The sequence below is a fragment of the Hippoglossus stenolepis genome, chromosome 16 (genome assembly GCF_022539355.2).
Source record: "Hippoglossus stenolepis isolate QCI-W04-F060 chromosome 16, HSTE1.2, whole genome shotgun sequence".
Lineage (NCBI taxonomy): Eukaryota > Metazoa > Chordata > Actinopteri > Pleuronectiformes > Pleuronectidae > Hippoglossus > Hippoglossus stenolepis.
The window spans coordinates 10,029,379-10,046,123 of record NC_061498.1 but is presented as its reverse complement, the minus strand read 5'-3'; the positions used below and the strand labels follow the sequence as shown (position 1 = coordinate 10,046,123).

Here is a 16,745-nt window from a genome sequence, read left to right as displayed (position 1 = left end):
ATCGTCTCTTTTGCACACTGACAAATAAAGGGACATTTATCATTTATATTTGCTGTGTCCAATGCAAACGTACATAGATGAATTGTAATCATGAAAAAATATAGATTTGCTACATACGTCTTATTTCATGTCTTAAGTAGGAAAACACTTGTTAACCAACTTTCCAAAGGCTTTAAGAAAACTGCAGAATGTGCTCACAAAAGTCACAACTTTATTGCACCTTTATCGTTTAACTAGTGTGGTAAGAGCCACTTTTCATTATGAAAGGTCTCCTCCTTGGTCAGAAAAGGTGGTGCAAAATATAGAACCATCAATGCAAACATGTGGACCGTCCGTTCACAATGGTAAACGTTCCTCTAAGTGAGAGTCACACCTTACAAACACGTCCTATGGAAATCAGTCAGTCGTGGCCTCTCCTGTACTGTACACACTACAGTGACATAGGGAAGGTCTTGCATGAAAACAGACAACTCTCTTTTACACAAATGAACAAACACATTTGCAGATAAATTCTCAAGTTAACTTCCACCAACTGATCCAAGTATTAGTAGCACATTAAAGATCTGTCTTTTCTTTTAAATTATATATTTATAACATCATATTCTATACTTTTTTTGTAGCCAATTCAAGGCAACATCTCTAGAATGAATAGAAATGCATGGGCAAATCTTTACAGCATTGGGAGGGAAACACAGGTAGCACAAGATGGACTGTACAGTCTTCTACACTGGCAAAGCGTTTTGTTGCGACGTTAGTTTCTCTATACGCATCTGTGTCTGGATTGGTGCAAGATGATCCCATGGTTTCCACACCTGAAATACTTGGTATAAAACAGTTTCTACAGGATGTACAGGATGCAAAATGGTGGTTTGTCATCGTATGAAACAGGGGGGAGTCTGAAAGGAGGTGAAGATGCGATACAGGATGCCTGATTCCTGAGTCTCAGCCCAGTTTGTAGTGTGACCAGCATGAGCATCAGAAAATTGCATAGAGATACAAGGGGGAAATAAATTATTAGCATGTGGCAGTCCCGGTCTAACACAGTGCCTGAAGTAAAAAATGTAACCCTTTTATTTCAGTACATTGGTTTTGTGGTGAGGTTCGTTACAGAGTGGAAAACATCCAGAAAGAGCCTCCGAACTGTGGAACTGGTGAGATGAGCTACAGAGTTTAATAGCTGCACAGTAGAAAATAAATGCTCTTGTCCGATTTCCTCAAGCAACCACAACGTCTCCTCTGCAAATGAACGTTGCACTAATGTGTTGATCTTCAATGTTTCCAGTGAAAATGTTCAGCTGAGCACTTATTTGTGGTCTTAAATGTATCAAATAAACAGTACATGACATGGCATATAACCAAGATAACAAAAATAAAAACAAACTTACTGTATAATGTTTCTGAACCAATTTAAACCCTAATTTTACCAACAGGCAACATCTGGTCTTTTAAAAACAAACCATAACGCTGATGGAGGTATAAAATAAAATAAAATAAAATAAAATAAAGCATTATAGATTTAATATAGAGTCATTTTGGATCATTTCAATTTAGTATCATTTCAGGGGAGAAGGATCTAAAAAAGGTCACTTTTTTAATGTCCAATTAACTGAACCCTTGCGTCTGCAAAAGCAACAGATTATGCTCTAAAACAGATTTACTGTATTTAATTTCATTGTCATTCAGAGTTGCAGGGCAATAACTGAGGCTCACAGGATGCCAACATACAGTAATTCATGTGACATGGATGTGTGAGGCTTTTCTGTTAAATACTGCATGGATAAAAAAAAGAAAAAAAAAAGCTTGAGCCACTTACTAAAGCGTTTCTGATTAAAAAGGGGTAATGAGTTGTTAAATCCAGCTATGATGAAGACACTCTTCATGTTGGTTAATTGGAACTTGAGTGTGAAGGTGCTGTCAGTCAAACAGTTAACAGTCTGCTGTGCTGCTTTTGGCTCAATCCTATTCTTAAATTTGGGTCTGAGGTGAACACAAGACGGATAAAAAAAAGTTTAAAAATAAGAAGGAAAAAAAAAAAGGTAGAGAAGTTTGGTATACAGTATTGTCTCAATATCCAGTCGGCATGATCTCAACAGCACTCTGGACTCTCAGCGACGGACTCCAAACACTCTCTTCCCTCCGGGTGTCACAGACCACTTGTTCCTCCTGTCCTGGATTTTCTGGAAGATGCTGCTGCCACTCCTCCAGCTTTCTCTTTTATAGTTCTTTATTTTCTTCACCTGTTTATTTAGAAGGGGGGAAAGGTGATGAAGTGAGAAAAGAAGATCTAAAATGTATTATTCTCACAATTTTCTGTCCTGTTTATTTCCCCGCTCACCTTTCCACTGTCAAAGTCTTCATCCCACTCATCGATCACAGTGTCGTTCTTTGCATGGTGTACGTCATCGATGGCATCTCTACTGATTGCAGATAAATCTCCATCCCAGCTGAGGACTAGATGAGACAAACAAAATGTGTAAACGCATACAAATTATTTTGCTAAAAATACAAAGTTTGAATGTATGCAGAAACTCAGTTTCTCACCGCTGGCTCCGTAGGCCTTATCTGTGGCGTTCTTGAGCAGCTCCTCTACCACACCACTCGTCTTTTTTCCATCCCAGGCTACGGGAGCAGCACGGGTCGCGGATTTATCTCCTAACTCATTTCCATCAGCCGCTGGAGCCTGGCTGCGTTTGTAGCCGTCCTTCACTTGGCTGTCCCACACTACCACTGTGGCTGGATGTGAATAAAAAAAATAAAAAAAAATCAGTAGAAAGAAATAAAATAGCACAGATTAGGCTGTGATTAAATATGGCATTGTCAAAATGAAATGAGATGATGAAATGAATGAAAACCATGCTCTTAGTGTCATTGTGAAACGACCGGTCACTCGCATTAAAGGCTGACAGGCTGTGGTCGCGCTGCAGTGATTTTTGGCCAAATAGCTAAATCAGTATAGAAGGATATTACAAGTTTTGTGTTGGCGCAGCAACAAAGTCACACATTTCTCACTGTAGTTTGCACAGCATGAACGTACTTGTGTGTTCATGCGAGTCCACGCCCACGTACCTGTGCTTTGTTTGCTCAGTTTGTCATTCTCTGTGGTGATCTTTTCGGAAAGGGGCTCCGCCACGTCACGCTCCTCATCTTGGCCGTTTGAGCATCGCCTGCTCTCCTCCCACAGTCTCACTTCTTCTTTTAGCCTCTTCTTCTTCTTCATCTTTAATTTCTTTTTCGACTCTCCCTCGTCATCTTGAACAGCTGCAGCCTTCACCTCAGAATTGCTGTTGGGGAAATAAAAATTTTAAGGAAATGTGCTTATTGCAAAAAGTTATCTTTGTACATTTGTGATCATAGATGAAACGTCATGAAGCACCTGCACTTGAGACTTTTAGATGGGAGAGCAATAATAATAACTGATGAACTAGAATAACTTCACTGCGGTTGTATGCCTCCGCTAACCAGAGCAGTTTTCATGCACATATTTCTTCATACTTTCCCCCAGATTGATATAAGTTCTCCGTGACCTTTGACCTCTGAAACATTATCACTTTATCTTTGAGTCCAAGTGACAACTGATCAAAAGTTGAAGATATTCCCTGAAGCAGTCACTCTAGAGGCCAAAACATCTTTTTGAAGCCACCGTGACCTTTGACCACCAAAATCTGTTCAGTTCATTAGTGAGTCCAAGTGAACTTTTGTACCAAATCTGAAGAGATTCCCTCAAGCTGATCTTAAGACACCATGTTCAAGAAAAACATAAACATACTTTGAAATGAAATCCAAGTGAATGTTTGTCCCTTTCAGTGACACAAAGCCAGACGTGTATCAAAAAGAACCTTCCACCAACCTTTCTGATGCCGAGCATGTCGACGACGTGTCCTGCAGAGCCTCCATCAGTTGCATCTTCTTCTTTTTCTTCTTCTTCTTCTTCAACAACCCAGAGTCCCCTTCCTGTTCTTTCTGCTGTGACTCACACTGCGTTGGAACTGTGGAATCTGACTGAGGCTTTTTCTTAGACTGTTCTGCACTCGGATTGGACGTTAGACTCCACATGCCGCCCTGACACCAATCCTCCTCCTGATTTGTTGTGTCCAGATGAGACGAGACGCACTCCCTCTCCTTCGCCGGCTCTTCGTTGTCAGTCTCCCTCTTTCGTTTTTTCTTTTTCTTCTTGCGCTTCTTCTCACTGGCTGACTCCACAACAATGTCCTGTGTCACTGTAGCCGGAGATGTCACTGGCTCTGCGTCACCCTCCACTTCCGAATGGCGCCGCTTCTTTTTCTTTTTCTTCTTTTGGTTGACCTTTTCAGCTGAAGGGCTGTTGAGGTCTGGCTCTTCGACCATGGAGCTGAGGTTGTTGGAAGACTTGGGGCTCTTTGGGCTGGGACTGTGAAGCCCGTTGGTTTTCGGAGAAAGGCTGGCGTTTGGTTTTTGCAGTGTGGAGTGAAGAGACTGTTTCTGAGGGCTCTGCTGTTTGAAGGAGCCACTTGAGTGGACAAAAGGCGGTGACTGGACTTTAGGGAAATGGAATGGACCAGCTCTGAGGAGAGAACAAGAGATAACATCTGGATTTACCCTGCCAATGTCATTTCACATGGACAAATTGGTATTTTTTTTGTGTTTTCCTACTATGTGATATCAGTGTCACATTTCGTACCTGTGAGCGTGAGAAGGTGAGGCAAAGGTGGGGGGATTAAGTTGATTTTGATGCGTGGGGTCACTGGACAGCTGGCGTGACAAAGGGGGCAGAGCATCAATGTTGCTCGGACTCCGGTTGCGAGCCTGCAGTTATCGACATAAATAAAAACTTGGTGGTCTAAAGAAAATAGCCATGAATGTGACAAAAACAAGGAAGAGAATCAAATAAGGAAAGGGGGTGATTAAAAAGGTATGGCAGGAAAAGATGGAGGGAGGAAAACAAGGAGGAAAGGGTATGGCAGAGAAGAATTAGAAATGGTTAGAAAAAAAGAAACTAAAAAGGAAAAGAAGACAAACTCTAAACAAGTGCTACCGTGTGGTTGATTAGACAGGAACACTGGAGAAACAACACATTACATACAGCAGAAAATAAACTAGGAAAAGGAGTTTACTTGCCTTCATAAAACTACAAATTGAAATCAATGGTCAAATTTGGGACAGCAGTGTGGAGTAAGGGAACAGGAAACCAAGGTATCATGAGCTTGTACAAAGACAGGAAGTGGTGCTGCTGTGGATGGACAATGAAGTTCACCTTCTTGGCTGACAGGGCCAGTTTCTTGGCAGGTGGAGGGGACATGGTGCTGGTGGCTTCAGATGTGATGTTGTTGAGGGCTGGGGGTTTTATTTTCGCCGTCTTCTGCTCCTCCGTGCTCTGCGAGCGCTCCACACTCTTGGCTGGAGACGACAGGCCGTTGGAGCCTTTCCGAGGGGTGGAGGGCGTCTCTCCTACCGGCGCACTTTTGGTAGACAAGGAGTCCTGGCAGGAAACAAGGGAGATGGCAGGCTGTGGTTACGCTTCTGTGCATCCACGTTTGCACCACATTTTACGCGCTGAAGTTTATACCAACGACTACAAACTACATTGATCAGCCAAAAAACAGGTACATGGATTTACTGACCACTATTTTTTGGGACTTAATCAAACCATGAGAGCAATGGGGAAAATAATTAAAACTAGACAATACGTTTTTTAATAACATTACTGATGGTTCAGGCCACAGATCTACACACAGATCTGCCACAGCATTAAAAAGCATTTATCTGTTTTTATTTGTGGCTGATCTGTGCCACAGACTCACTCAGACTTTTACATTCAAGATTGGTAAACATTGTTTTATGAACACCTTTCATTGAATATATGAAATTTGCAACTATATGGATAAATGGAAGTTTTTCCATGCCATTAAATAGCTTAATCGCCTTTTTCAAGATCCAATTTATTTATGACAAGGATTTTATATGAGAATCTGTCTTAAAGCTTTCACATCTAGTTTATATAGTAATACTCTTTGCACAAGAGAAGTGATTAGATAAAATTGACCTCGATCCTGCCTCTTAAGATTTGTGTTTGTTCGTTTTCACTGCAAACCTTACCTTAGACTCAGAGGTGTCGGCAGAGGAAGAGTCAGACAGAGACTTAAATGAGGTAGATGCCGCAATGCCTCTGCCCTCGCCACCTTGCTTTTTATCTCCCTCCGTCCTACTGATCCCGTTGTTGGAAGGGGTCGGAGTGCTGCTGCGGGACTGCACTTGGCTCTGGGGAGACGGCTTCTTCAGCTTCTTGAAAGGTTCGTCGATAACCGTTGGTCCACCTGGCGGCTTTGGTGGGCCACTGGACGATGAAATCCAGTTGGAGAGTCTGGGTTGTGGCTGAGAGCTCACACCGTTCCTGGAAACGGGCAGGCCCAAACCACCATCCACAGACTGGATCTTACGCAGTTGTGCGGGCTCAAGTTTCTGTCAGAAGGGGAAGTTACACCAAAATCATTGAAAACCAAAATGTTGAAAGCTGTAAAAATAGGGCACATCCTTTGCCGTTTTACAAAATGTTTTTATCAAATGACTGTAATGTCTTATACCTTTGTGACCTGCGGGGAGGAGAGAGGGCCGTTCAGGTTGGCCCTCTTTATTTGCTCAGACGACGTGCTGTTCTTCCCCTGATACAGCATCCCCTGTTTGGTGGTCTGACCCTCTCCATTCTTTTTAGTTTCAGGGATCCTTTAAGACATTGAATTGAATTAAACATCCAGTAGGAGCCAATAAGACATATTTTCTGATCTGTTGCAGTGCTTCAGTCTTACCTCAGGTAGAAAAGCACATAGGCCTGCTGGTTCAAGACCACTTTGATGTTACTAGAGTGCACCATTGAATCATTCATTTGGTACCACTGTCCGTTGCTTGCCTGAGAGAAAACAAGGAAGATATATATATTTTTTGTGAAATGTATTTGCTTTGCTTGTATTTGCTGCTGTACTCCAAAAAAAAGTTTTAAAAATAAATACATAAAATACTAAAAGAACAAGGACAGATAATTTCTAATAATATCAACTGTCTATATTAGGGCATGGCAACTTTGCAAAACGACAAGCAGTTCTGCTTCATGGCAATACAGGATTACAGGATTGTTGCAACAATCTGATAGCAGCAGACTTGTCATTTTATATTTTATATCTTATATAAGTGAATTTAACATCATAAAAGTTGATACTGCCATAAAACAAATATCAAATTATTAATACGAAGAAAGAAAATTGTATCAATGTTTTACAATCCAAGCTAGAAATGCTTTAAAAGTGAAGACATCAGACACCATTGTACAGTTTAAATTATAGCATCAAATATTTATGCTACTTCTGTGTTAAACAATGTAGTTCTTGAATAGTGATTCCAAAAAAATTGCTGAATCATTAAATATTTTGCCAGTTGCTATTTCTGCTCATTATTCTGTGTTGTTTCGTAGCACTCCTATTATATGAATCCACCAGGTATGGTCGGAGGACATTTTAAGTAACTTTTTTACTTTCAGCCTAAAAAACATTTTCCTCCAGTTTTTGTTTGCCTTTAGTGTCTGTTTCTATGACAAAGAAAATCCTCCAGAAAACTTTGGGACTTTGAAATAACTTATAAGCATATAAGCATATGTGCATCGATTCCGCTTACCTTGACATAGCAGTAGTAGTGGCCAGCGTGACAACTGTACCCCGAGTGCACCAGGACAGCATAGAGGCCATACATAACAGGGTCGCCTGAGCTCTGAGACATGTAGGGGCGGATGTTCAGGAATTCTGGGTATCCGACATCCTGAAGAAAAGGAACGAAAGACGAATAAGATGGTAAAATTAGACACACTGAGAAATGAGACGGTTCTTTCAAACGGTCGACTGTGTGAGGATTTCCTTGTTAACCTTTGTTATTTTGCCACCGCTGAAGTTGGCAAACCTCTTCAGTGAAAGAGTCAGTACGTTGGATGTTCGATGGACCGTGAAACGCTTGGTTGCTGGCACTTTCTTTTTGCACCTAGAGAGGGAAAAAAATAGATTGAACCCAAAAAGGATGTGAATAAATGAATATATATGTATAGGAAAAAATATTTTGATGTTCTGCTCTACTTAAAAACGTCACCAGACTAGAAAAGTGACACTAACTTGGCACACATGTAGGCATTCTCTCCGCTTAACACGTCTGGTTTAACAAACAGCTCCAGGGCTCGCACAATGTTTGCCGCTTGCTAAAAGACAATAAGAGAAATCTACTGAGTTCTGCTGAAGTTAAAATAAACAATGATCAAGTATTTATGTAATATTTCCATGAAAATGAGACATTAAACTCTTGTGAACCTACCCGAATCTCCACAGCGATGTCCAGGTAAGGGTCATACGTGTCAGACACACTTTTACAAATAGAGCATTTCACTGAGAGACAAAAGCGAAAAAACAAAATCTGACTTTGTGCCTCGGGGTCATTTCTGAAGAAAGAAAACCTGTTTATGTCAAAGGTTCACAGTAGCGGTTAGTTCTCTGTTCAACTTTTATGAACCACATGAAAATATATTAACTTGACATAATTATGATGAAATCATTTTTGCATCTTACAAACATGTTAAAGCTTTCAACTTGAAGAAACCGTAATAAATCAATTTGTCTAGAAATATGCCAAATTTATGCATTTAACTAGTGCGCTCGCAAATCTCATGGACTATAAAAGTATCAACACTTACTGAGTCAGTCAACACACCAATGAGATGTATGAGGTTTCGAGATTTTAAACTAATGCTGAGCATCAGAAAAAACAAAACGAGACAGTACAAGAATTAAGCAGTGAGGGCATAGAGAATGACTTGCTAATTTCCCCTGACAACTTTTTCACTGGAGGCATCTTAAACCATGACCAGATCCAGATGTGCAGTGTGGTACCTCAATTTCAAACTACAGCAAGCAGTTTTCACAATATACATTTCGTTGACAATGACATTAGACTTAGTGACGTCTGCAGGGAAATTGATTAATAGTGCAATACTAATACAAGTATTAAAGGTGAAAATTCATAGACATGTACAGTTTTCAAAAATTCTATTAGTTAACATTTTTTTTGAAGAAAACTGTCAATACCTCTTGACCTGAGGTAACCTCCAAAGATCTGGTGAACCAGCGTTGTGGCCTGGGTCTGCCTGTCAAGCCTACACACAGGAAGTACACAAAGAAAAAGATCAAATCAATCATCATAACAAACAAACAAAACCTTTTGAGACAATAATGATAATAAAAGAGCTTTACTTGGGGTAGCCATTGAGACAGGCTTTCTGCATGGCATCGATGGTGTACCGCAAAAATTCATGGGCATCCTCCTGGCTTCCAAAGCGAAAATGTCTGGCAATTTCTGTGGGAGACAAAAAGTGGATTTTTAGCTTTGTGTTAATTCCATGTTTTTAAAAGGTGCTTTGTGACAATTACTCAACACTGAGTCAAAGCAAAAATGTTCATGCACCTCTAACTGGCAGGTTATGATCATTGTAGTGAGTTCAATAAACTGACTGACCACTGACTGGTCAAAGTCAGTCTCTGTTTAGTGGTGGTCTGCGGTAGCTGAGGCGGTAGAGTGGTCGTCCTCCAACCAGAAGGTCGGTAGCTCGTAAACCAGCCCATGCCGAAGTGTCCTTGGGCAGGATGCTGAACCCCGAATGGCCCCTCATAGATGTTGAATGCACTAATTGGAAGTTGCTTTGGATAAAAGCGTCAGCTAAATGATAAGTTATGTTTTTTTTTGTCACAGACAAAATATCAGCATCATCACTTATGCTTTGTTCTGTAAACACTCATGTCTAAAACTGCATTTCTACGAAACAACAAAGTGACGGCACAATAAAAAGACAAGTGATCCAATTCATAAGTAAAAGAATACAAACAAGTGGCCACACAGTTACTGCCACTAGACGGCTAACTGAAGGTCTTTAGTTAAAAAAAGACTCATACTGTATCATATTAGAGAGTAGCAGGTTACAGGGGGAATTTATCTATTAAAGGACGTTTACGCATGGCCAACAGGCACATTTATAAAGTAATAATCAGTAAAGATTAAAGACTACTCTTTCGTGGGTACTTAGAGGCCTCTAATGTTCGTACCTCATGCAACTCAGACAAGCGGTTCAATAATGATCTAATAAAAAGCTTACAGTCACTTAGTGACTTCAGCAGCCTGATGTCTGGTCTAAAAGTCTCGCATTAGAGCTAATGCAGCTGTGCCTCTGCTGTTATTTCCTAATGGAAAAGAGGGGAAAGTATGAGCTGGTAGAATTGTAATGTGGTCATCACCACATTCCCAGCATAGCATCCCTGCAGATTTATGACAATGAGTCACCCTTGAGTGGGAAAAAGGAATAAGAGACCAAGCACTATTGACCTGTTCAGGGAACTTAAGAGAAGAGGACGCCCTGAAGATTGGAAATTTGTTGGCAATACACTGGAGACCCCCTGCTGTGAGATCCTGCCGTGATTTCAGCATCAGTTGTAGTTAGTGTTTTGATTTTTATGTGATAACATTGTGCTGTACTGTTTTGATGAGGGGGGGGGGGCATGCTGAGCACAGACGTAGATTTTTGAATGTATGCATTTACATCGTTACCGCTGCTGTGGCAAATTTCATGAAGGTGGCCAACAACTAAATGAATGGAGAGGGAGATTCTGAAACACGTGCGGTCATGTTTTTGGTTGTTTTTTTGAAAAGGGGATAGACTGTACATTTTTGTGCTAAAGCTGCTCCTCTCATCCTGCAGTCACAAGGAGACAGAGAGGGCATTGGGGAGGGAAAGAAGGGAGAAGGGAGAAGGGAGGGAGCGGCTGAGAGAAAAAGAGGCGCAGGAGGTGGAGACTTGATTGCAGCAGCACATAAGGAAGAAGCAGGCAGGCAGGTAGGTAGGTAGGGAGGGCTCCTGTGAGACTACAGCACAGTACCTCACCATGTCAAGGTTTAACTTGCGACTCGTCCCTGCTCTCTACATGGTGTTCACTCACACCCTGCAGCCACAACGCTCCACTTAAGCACTGCAGTTACTGGCTGTCGTCACATGGGACACTGTGGCCTATTGTTGCGTCATTGTGCCTCTGGCAATATTCAACCAAAATTTTAAGAAGGTGGCTTTGACTCCTGACATTACCCACAGTGAAACTCTGCAGAAACTGCAAAGACATAATCACACAGTGTTGAGGGGTGGTCGCTTCCTTACTTTTCAGGTCTCTGATGAAGGAGACGGGCTTGATGGCATTGCCAGTGTTGGCAAAGGCTTGGATGATATGGTTCTGCATTATACAGATCATACAAAAGCCTGGCTGGTGACCTGAAACACAGACAAGAGCAACAACACAAATGTAAATTTAAACTCCTCTTGTGGACGATGTCCTGTTGTAGCAGAAGAGAGAAGGAAGAAAAAAACACATTATGAATGAAAGGGACTAAAGATCTGACCGACAGAAAGCTCGTCACAATCCATATTCAGGTATTTTTCAAAATAAAAAACTGATTATAAGCCTTGAATATGCAGTGCATGTAGAAAGGTGAGTGTTAGAGCCTTTATCAAGAACGTTCTGCCCTTCAAGGCATTTATGGACACATTTGACGCAATTTCAAAGGCTTAAACCTCTTAATGTCTTTTTCACTTGCAGGTCTTGAAAATGTATTTATCTATTTTAATTCGAATGAATGTATTTAAGGTTATTTAACTGCAGCTTCGTCTGGACCAAAGTAGAAAATAATTCGTTTTTGTCCAGTTTCAGTGCTTATTGCTTTTACAAATGTACAAACTAAAAGGTCAGTGAGTTTTTGTTTTCTTGGCTCGTTAGAAATGATCATAGACTGTTGAAAGAGTCGGGGCCTGAATACAACAATCAATGTAAAGAGCATAAAGCAGCTGTCTTAGTTTGTTCTTCTGCAGCTGCTTTGGTTTGTATTTCACTGTGACGTTCAGCGAAACCTGTCTGCATGCAGATTAACAGTTGCAGGGTAACGGACATTTTCTAAACTTAAACCTGTGTGTCCCCATGCAGTGTTTAGGAAATGTAAATGAATGGGGATTGTAAATGTTGTGAGACTGACAGCATTGAAGAAGAAGAGACAGGCACTCACAGGCACGGCTGTGCTCCTTTGAGAGTAAGTAGTTGGCAAGTGGCGGGGTGTAGGTGAGACACTGCACTGTGGAGTTGAGGAAGCAGGTGTTTCCCAGGTTGTGGAGGCCGGCTCCCACCCTGTACACACGCTCCCATTTGAGGGTAAGCTTGTTTCCTGGAAAGAGCATCTTCTGTGGACCGGGGATCCCATCGGTCTGGCCACCAACCATGTTCTCTGAGACTGAAATGAAGTGTGGTCAATTTTGTGACACAAACAAAAAGAAAACATGATCTAAGCTTTTAGAGTAAAACTCAAATGAAAAGGAAAATATGGAAAATGTCAAACACTTAGGTCTTACCTTGCCTCTTAATTTGGAGAGGCTCTGTTGCCTTCTGCCCTGTAGCACCCTCATTCCTGGGATTGAGGATGACATACTTGTTCTTTAAGCTGTCCAGTTGATAAGAGAACCCCTTGCTGGCAGGCTCGAACTCTATCTTCTGCAAAAGGACCTTCTTGGCAGAAGAAGCCAACAGTTTATTAAGGTCACCCTCATCTCCTGTCTCCTTTCGGCCGGGTTTTAATGCCTCCTTGAGTTTATCCACTATCGGCATTGTTGGAACATCACTGCAGAGGAAGATAGACCGGGTGTCAAGTGTCGTACATTTTTTTTTGAACAGTCACGTCACATGATGCTGCACTAATCAATTAATAAAGCTTGTTCACCCAAATTCCCCAAAGGGATCTATAGCATGTCCTCTTATCACGTCTACACCCTGACGCACCTCACAGTACTGTGGGGTTAAAAGTGGTGAAGGTAAAACTTGTGTTGATCTAATTAATGTTGAAATAATCCCTCAGCTAAGTGTTTATTACCACCCCTGTCTGTTTGTGCTACAGTAGGTACCTCTCCAGGCCACATATCCTGACGTGGCTCCACAACAGATATGAGTGCATCTGAGGAGCCAGCTGGGTCTTGGCAGCTGTCCCTACAGTTATGCAAGCCATCAGACGTTGAGAACAGAGGGTTGGGTGTGTGAATGAGATGGAGGAGAGGATGAGCATTGAGAGGACATGAGGTGTAAGCAGCTGCTGTTAACTGACAAGCCAAATTCCAATACATCAAATTCTTACACTCACCATTTTCTCACCTAAATCAGTATTTTCCTTGATACCTTGATTCTGTAATGCGGCGTGGTTCTAACAGTACATTATCAGTAATATGAGAGCTGCAAACGGCTTGAAAATTGGAACACATTTGCATCATTAGCTGTCAGTTATCCCCTTTAAATACAGTGGAGCTGAGAGCACTAAAAGGGCCATTTCAGTTCAGATAATAGTGTGTGCACATTTCCACAGCAACCCTCTGCCAGAGTCGGTCCAGTGAATGACTTCTGACGTGTCATTTTCTACAAAAGGCAGCAGGCTGACAAAATGTTTTCAGTGCTGACTGAGCGGTGAGTAAAGCAATCATTCAGTCCCCCTTTTGCCTCAATTTACTCCCGGTGTAGCCAAGGTGCCCCAAACACAACACAACCCCCACTGACAGTGAAGGCATTGCATCATGTACATTTTACTGTACTGCACAAAAAAAACAACACCAAAAGGCATGGAGCGGCATAAGTGTCGTGCTCATCAGAGTGGGCAGTGACGTCATGAGGAGAGAAGGAGGCCTGAACAAGCATTGTACGTACAAGGGCACACTGACCTTCACGTGCTGCTGATACTGATACGACTAAGAAAGACACAGAGCACAGCCACACAGCTAACTGCAGTGATGTTACTGCTAGGATCAGGCAGCATTGTTGTATTTAGCGCAATTCAGGTGTTTGATTTGATTATAAGGTCGTGACAATTTGTCATTTTATTATCTCACGTTGACACTTTTTAATGTTTACACTTGACTATTAAACGTCTTATCAGCTACACTGATATTCAGCCAATGTTTTGATAATTCAAGGAATTTACCCATGTATCTAGGTATCAATATTAGCTGAGCCTACCAGTGTGGACATCCGTGCATGTTGCTGCTGTAGTTTGACAGGCCTGTGGCTTCACTTACTGTCTCTGCAAATGTCCATGTATCGATAACACTATCAATGACTCAGTCAAATTCCCTTATATCCAAAACATACTAACCCTGTTAGACTCAAGTATTAAGATATAGCCTTACTCTTTACTTAAACCACTTCAAGTAATTACTCTGTGATTAATATGTAAAAACTGTAATAAGCTGTTTGTTTTGCAGGCTTAGATACCAGTGGCTGCGTTAATATAGCTGCTTTCAGATATGAACCCTGAACCCTGCAGTTCCTCTGTATTTTCTTCGGAGGAGGCGCATGTGTGAACGCAAATGTCCGAAGGAGACTATCCGCAGTTTCTGCCGACTTTCTCAGCCTGGCCTCCTAGTATAAAACCTGTAGAAATCCAGGAGAAATCGATGTGTGAACACAGCAGGGGATCCCCACTGGATTCACCGGGGGGGTTATGAAAGATCCAAAAATCGAATATCTCCCGATAAAAAAGTGGTGACACACACGTAGAAGACACCAAAGAAGATGTCAAGAGGGTTTGTGGTGATGAGACCTGACGCCGTGTCTGTGAATTGTGAGTTAATACGTCACTTCCTGCCTGCTGCACCCGGCTGCTCCACCTCTCTTCTGAATAATGCAGAGGATTTGGTGCGGTTGTGAACGCGTCTGTGCAGAGAACCTCTCACTGTGTTGTTCATGTGTGAAAGGCAAACTCCGGGAAAATTCCGTAACCAAACTCCGGATTTTACTAGCAGGTCAAGTCTGAAAACGTCTTATTTTAGTCATCTTGTAGAACTGCTGCAGTCATCATTAACCCCTACATCTGATGATGATGATGCAAATACAGGCCAAACATTAAGTTTCCCTCAAATTACAGGCAGTGTAAAGGTGCATAAGAAAAATAATCAGCAACGTGGACTCAAGAGTCATCATTTTTATTTATCCATATATCCAGAGTCCTAACAATATCTAATCTTACCAGCTTTCTGAAACACTTGCGTTTAAAATATATAGATTTTATGAAAGTGGCAAAACATCTGCAAATCCCCCCCCAAATAAATTTTGGTTGTATTTTTTAAAGTGAAAGTGCATCTGAAAGTTTGGGCTGCCCTCAAATTGTAAACAACAAAAGTTGTGGTGCTTTTGTGTTGTTTTGTCTTGAATTTACGACAAAATCCCTTCAGGAAATAAGAAAATAGTTCCCCCCCACCTTGGTCAATAAAAACTAAACGCACTTAGTTAAGGAATGGTGATTAAAGCTGTAACAATGAGTTGATAAATACATGTACAGTCCTTGGGTCTCTTGAAAGTCGATATTATCATTATTTATGTTATTTGCCAGTAAACTAAACGTCTCAGGGTTTGGGACAGTTGGATGAACACAAACCTTTGTAAAAGTCAGCTAAGGTTTTCTGCCATTTCATTTACAAAACAGCAAATGAATTTGGGATGTGTTTGGCGGATTAATAGTAATATTACCAAATACTGATATTACATGTTTGATTGTGTCCTGATCACTTCAGATCACACAGGGTGAATTACACCTGAATGACAACAGTGGGTTACATGTGATGACTTCAAGAGCTTCCAAAAACATTGTAAATATGACAGAGAAAAGTGGGATCAAGTCAATGGTGAAGTAGAGATCTTTGGATAGATGATTTACCCAGACACACTTTAAACATTACTTTCAATTTATAAAGTAAACTTTCTTTTAGCAAATGAATGATCAATACAACTGATTTGTTGGCACTAAAGCTACTGGATCCCCTAATTGTAAACACACACACACACACATATCAGCAACCAAAGATCAAACAGTTCCTACAACAGGATTATTTACAGGAGCACCTGAACGCACATGTGTTCACTCGTGGATTGCAGATGGGGGACTTTAGGGGGAGCGCCTGAAGGCAGCACCGTTACTGCTGTCACTTCTAAAACCCCTCTTTTAGTTTAGCTAGGTTAGACAACTAGTTAGCTCCCTGGTTCTGCTGGTTACCACTTCTCCAGGTTAATAACCATCGTTATAAACACCAAACAGCAGCGGGGCAGCCTCCTCCACACAGGCTGGACTCTGCTCCCCGCACCAGTCATCTTAGCTTCAAATGCTAACTTGCTAACCTCAACCACAGCTAATATCGACCGCAAGGGTCTCGAGTTCAGATATAAGACGTCGCGGTCACCTTGAGAAAGACGCGCAAGCTTCTATAATGGGCGATTTGTATTCTGCTGCTCTCGACTGCGTCTTATTTCGCAGTTTTGCGCGCTTGACAGCGGCTGTAGCGGTTTAGCCAGCGAGCTAGCTTAACGTGGCGAGAAGCCTCCGTCCTCGCTCAATGCAGCAATGTGGGTTAGCATCTCTGCGTCCGGGTGGCTAACGTCCCCCTCAGCCGCCACATTGCGCCTGTCTGCCCGACAACATCCAGCTGGAAACAGCCGCGAACACACGGCGCGTTTATCCTCGGGACGTCGGTTCACTCACCTTGGCCCCAATCGTGCTAAATCGTTGACGGTAGAGAGCCTCGCTTCCTCAGCTGTAGCTTTCCGATCTGCTATTTTCGCCCATGCTGCATTATCAGAGGGCGGCGACCACGGTGATTGACGGGGATCAGGGCCCAATCGGGGAGCAGGTCGCGC

The 16,745-nt window shown here is 41.9% G+C and overlaps 1 protein-coding gene across 2 annotated transcripts; it reads right to left on the bottom strand.

The window, feature by feature from the left end:
* Positions 1-191: 191 nt before the first annotated feature.
* Positions 192-16,693, bottom strand: usp36 (ubiquitin specific peptidase 36). Of its 2 annotated transcripts, none has more exons than XM_035180687.1 (20): positions 16,591-16,693; positions 12,434-12,699; positions 12,094-12,315; positions 11,198-11,308; positions 9,252-9,354; positions 9,087-9,154; positions 8,320-8,390; positions 8,124-8,206; positions 7,884-7,995; positions 7,639-7,779; positions 6,780-6,880; positions 6,558-6,696; positions 6,073-6,435; positions 5,231-5,455; positions 4,658-4,782; positions 3,848-4,540; positions 3,067-3,281; positions 2,542-2,733; positions 2,336-2,451; positions 192-2,237 (listed from the first exon to the last, which is right to left on the bottom strand). In XM_035180687.1, the coding sequence occupies exons 2-20, from the start codon at positions 12,684-12,686 to the stop codon at positions 2,106-2,108; spliced, it is 3,465 nt and encodes a 1,154-aa protein (XP_035036578.1). In that variant the 5' UTR covers positions 12,687-12,699; positions 16,591-16,693; the 3' UTR covers positions 192-2,105. The 2 variants fall into 2 exon arrangements, with proteins under 2 accessions (XP_035036578.1, XP_035036579.1); XM_035180688.1 differs by having other exon boundaries at positions 4,658-4,728.
* Between the last annotated feature and the right edge of the window lie 52 nt (positions 16,694-16,745).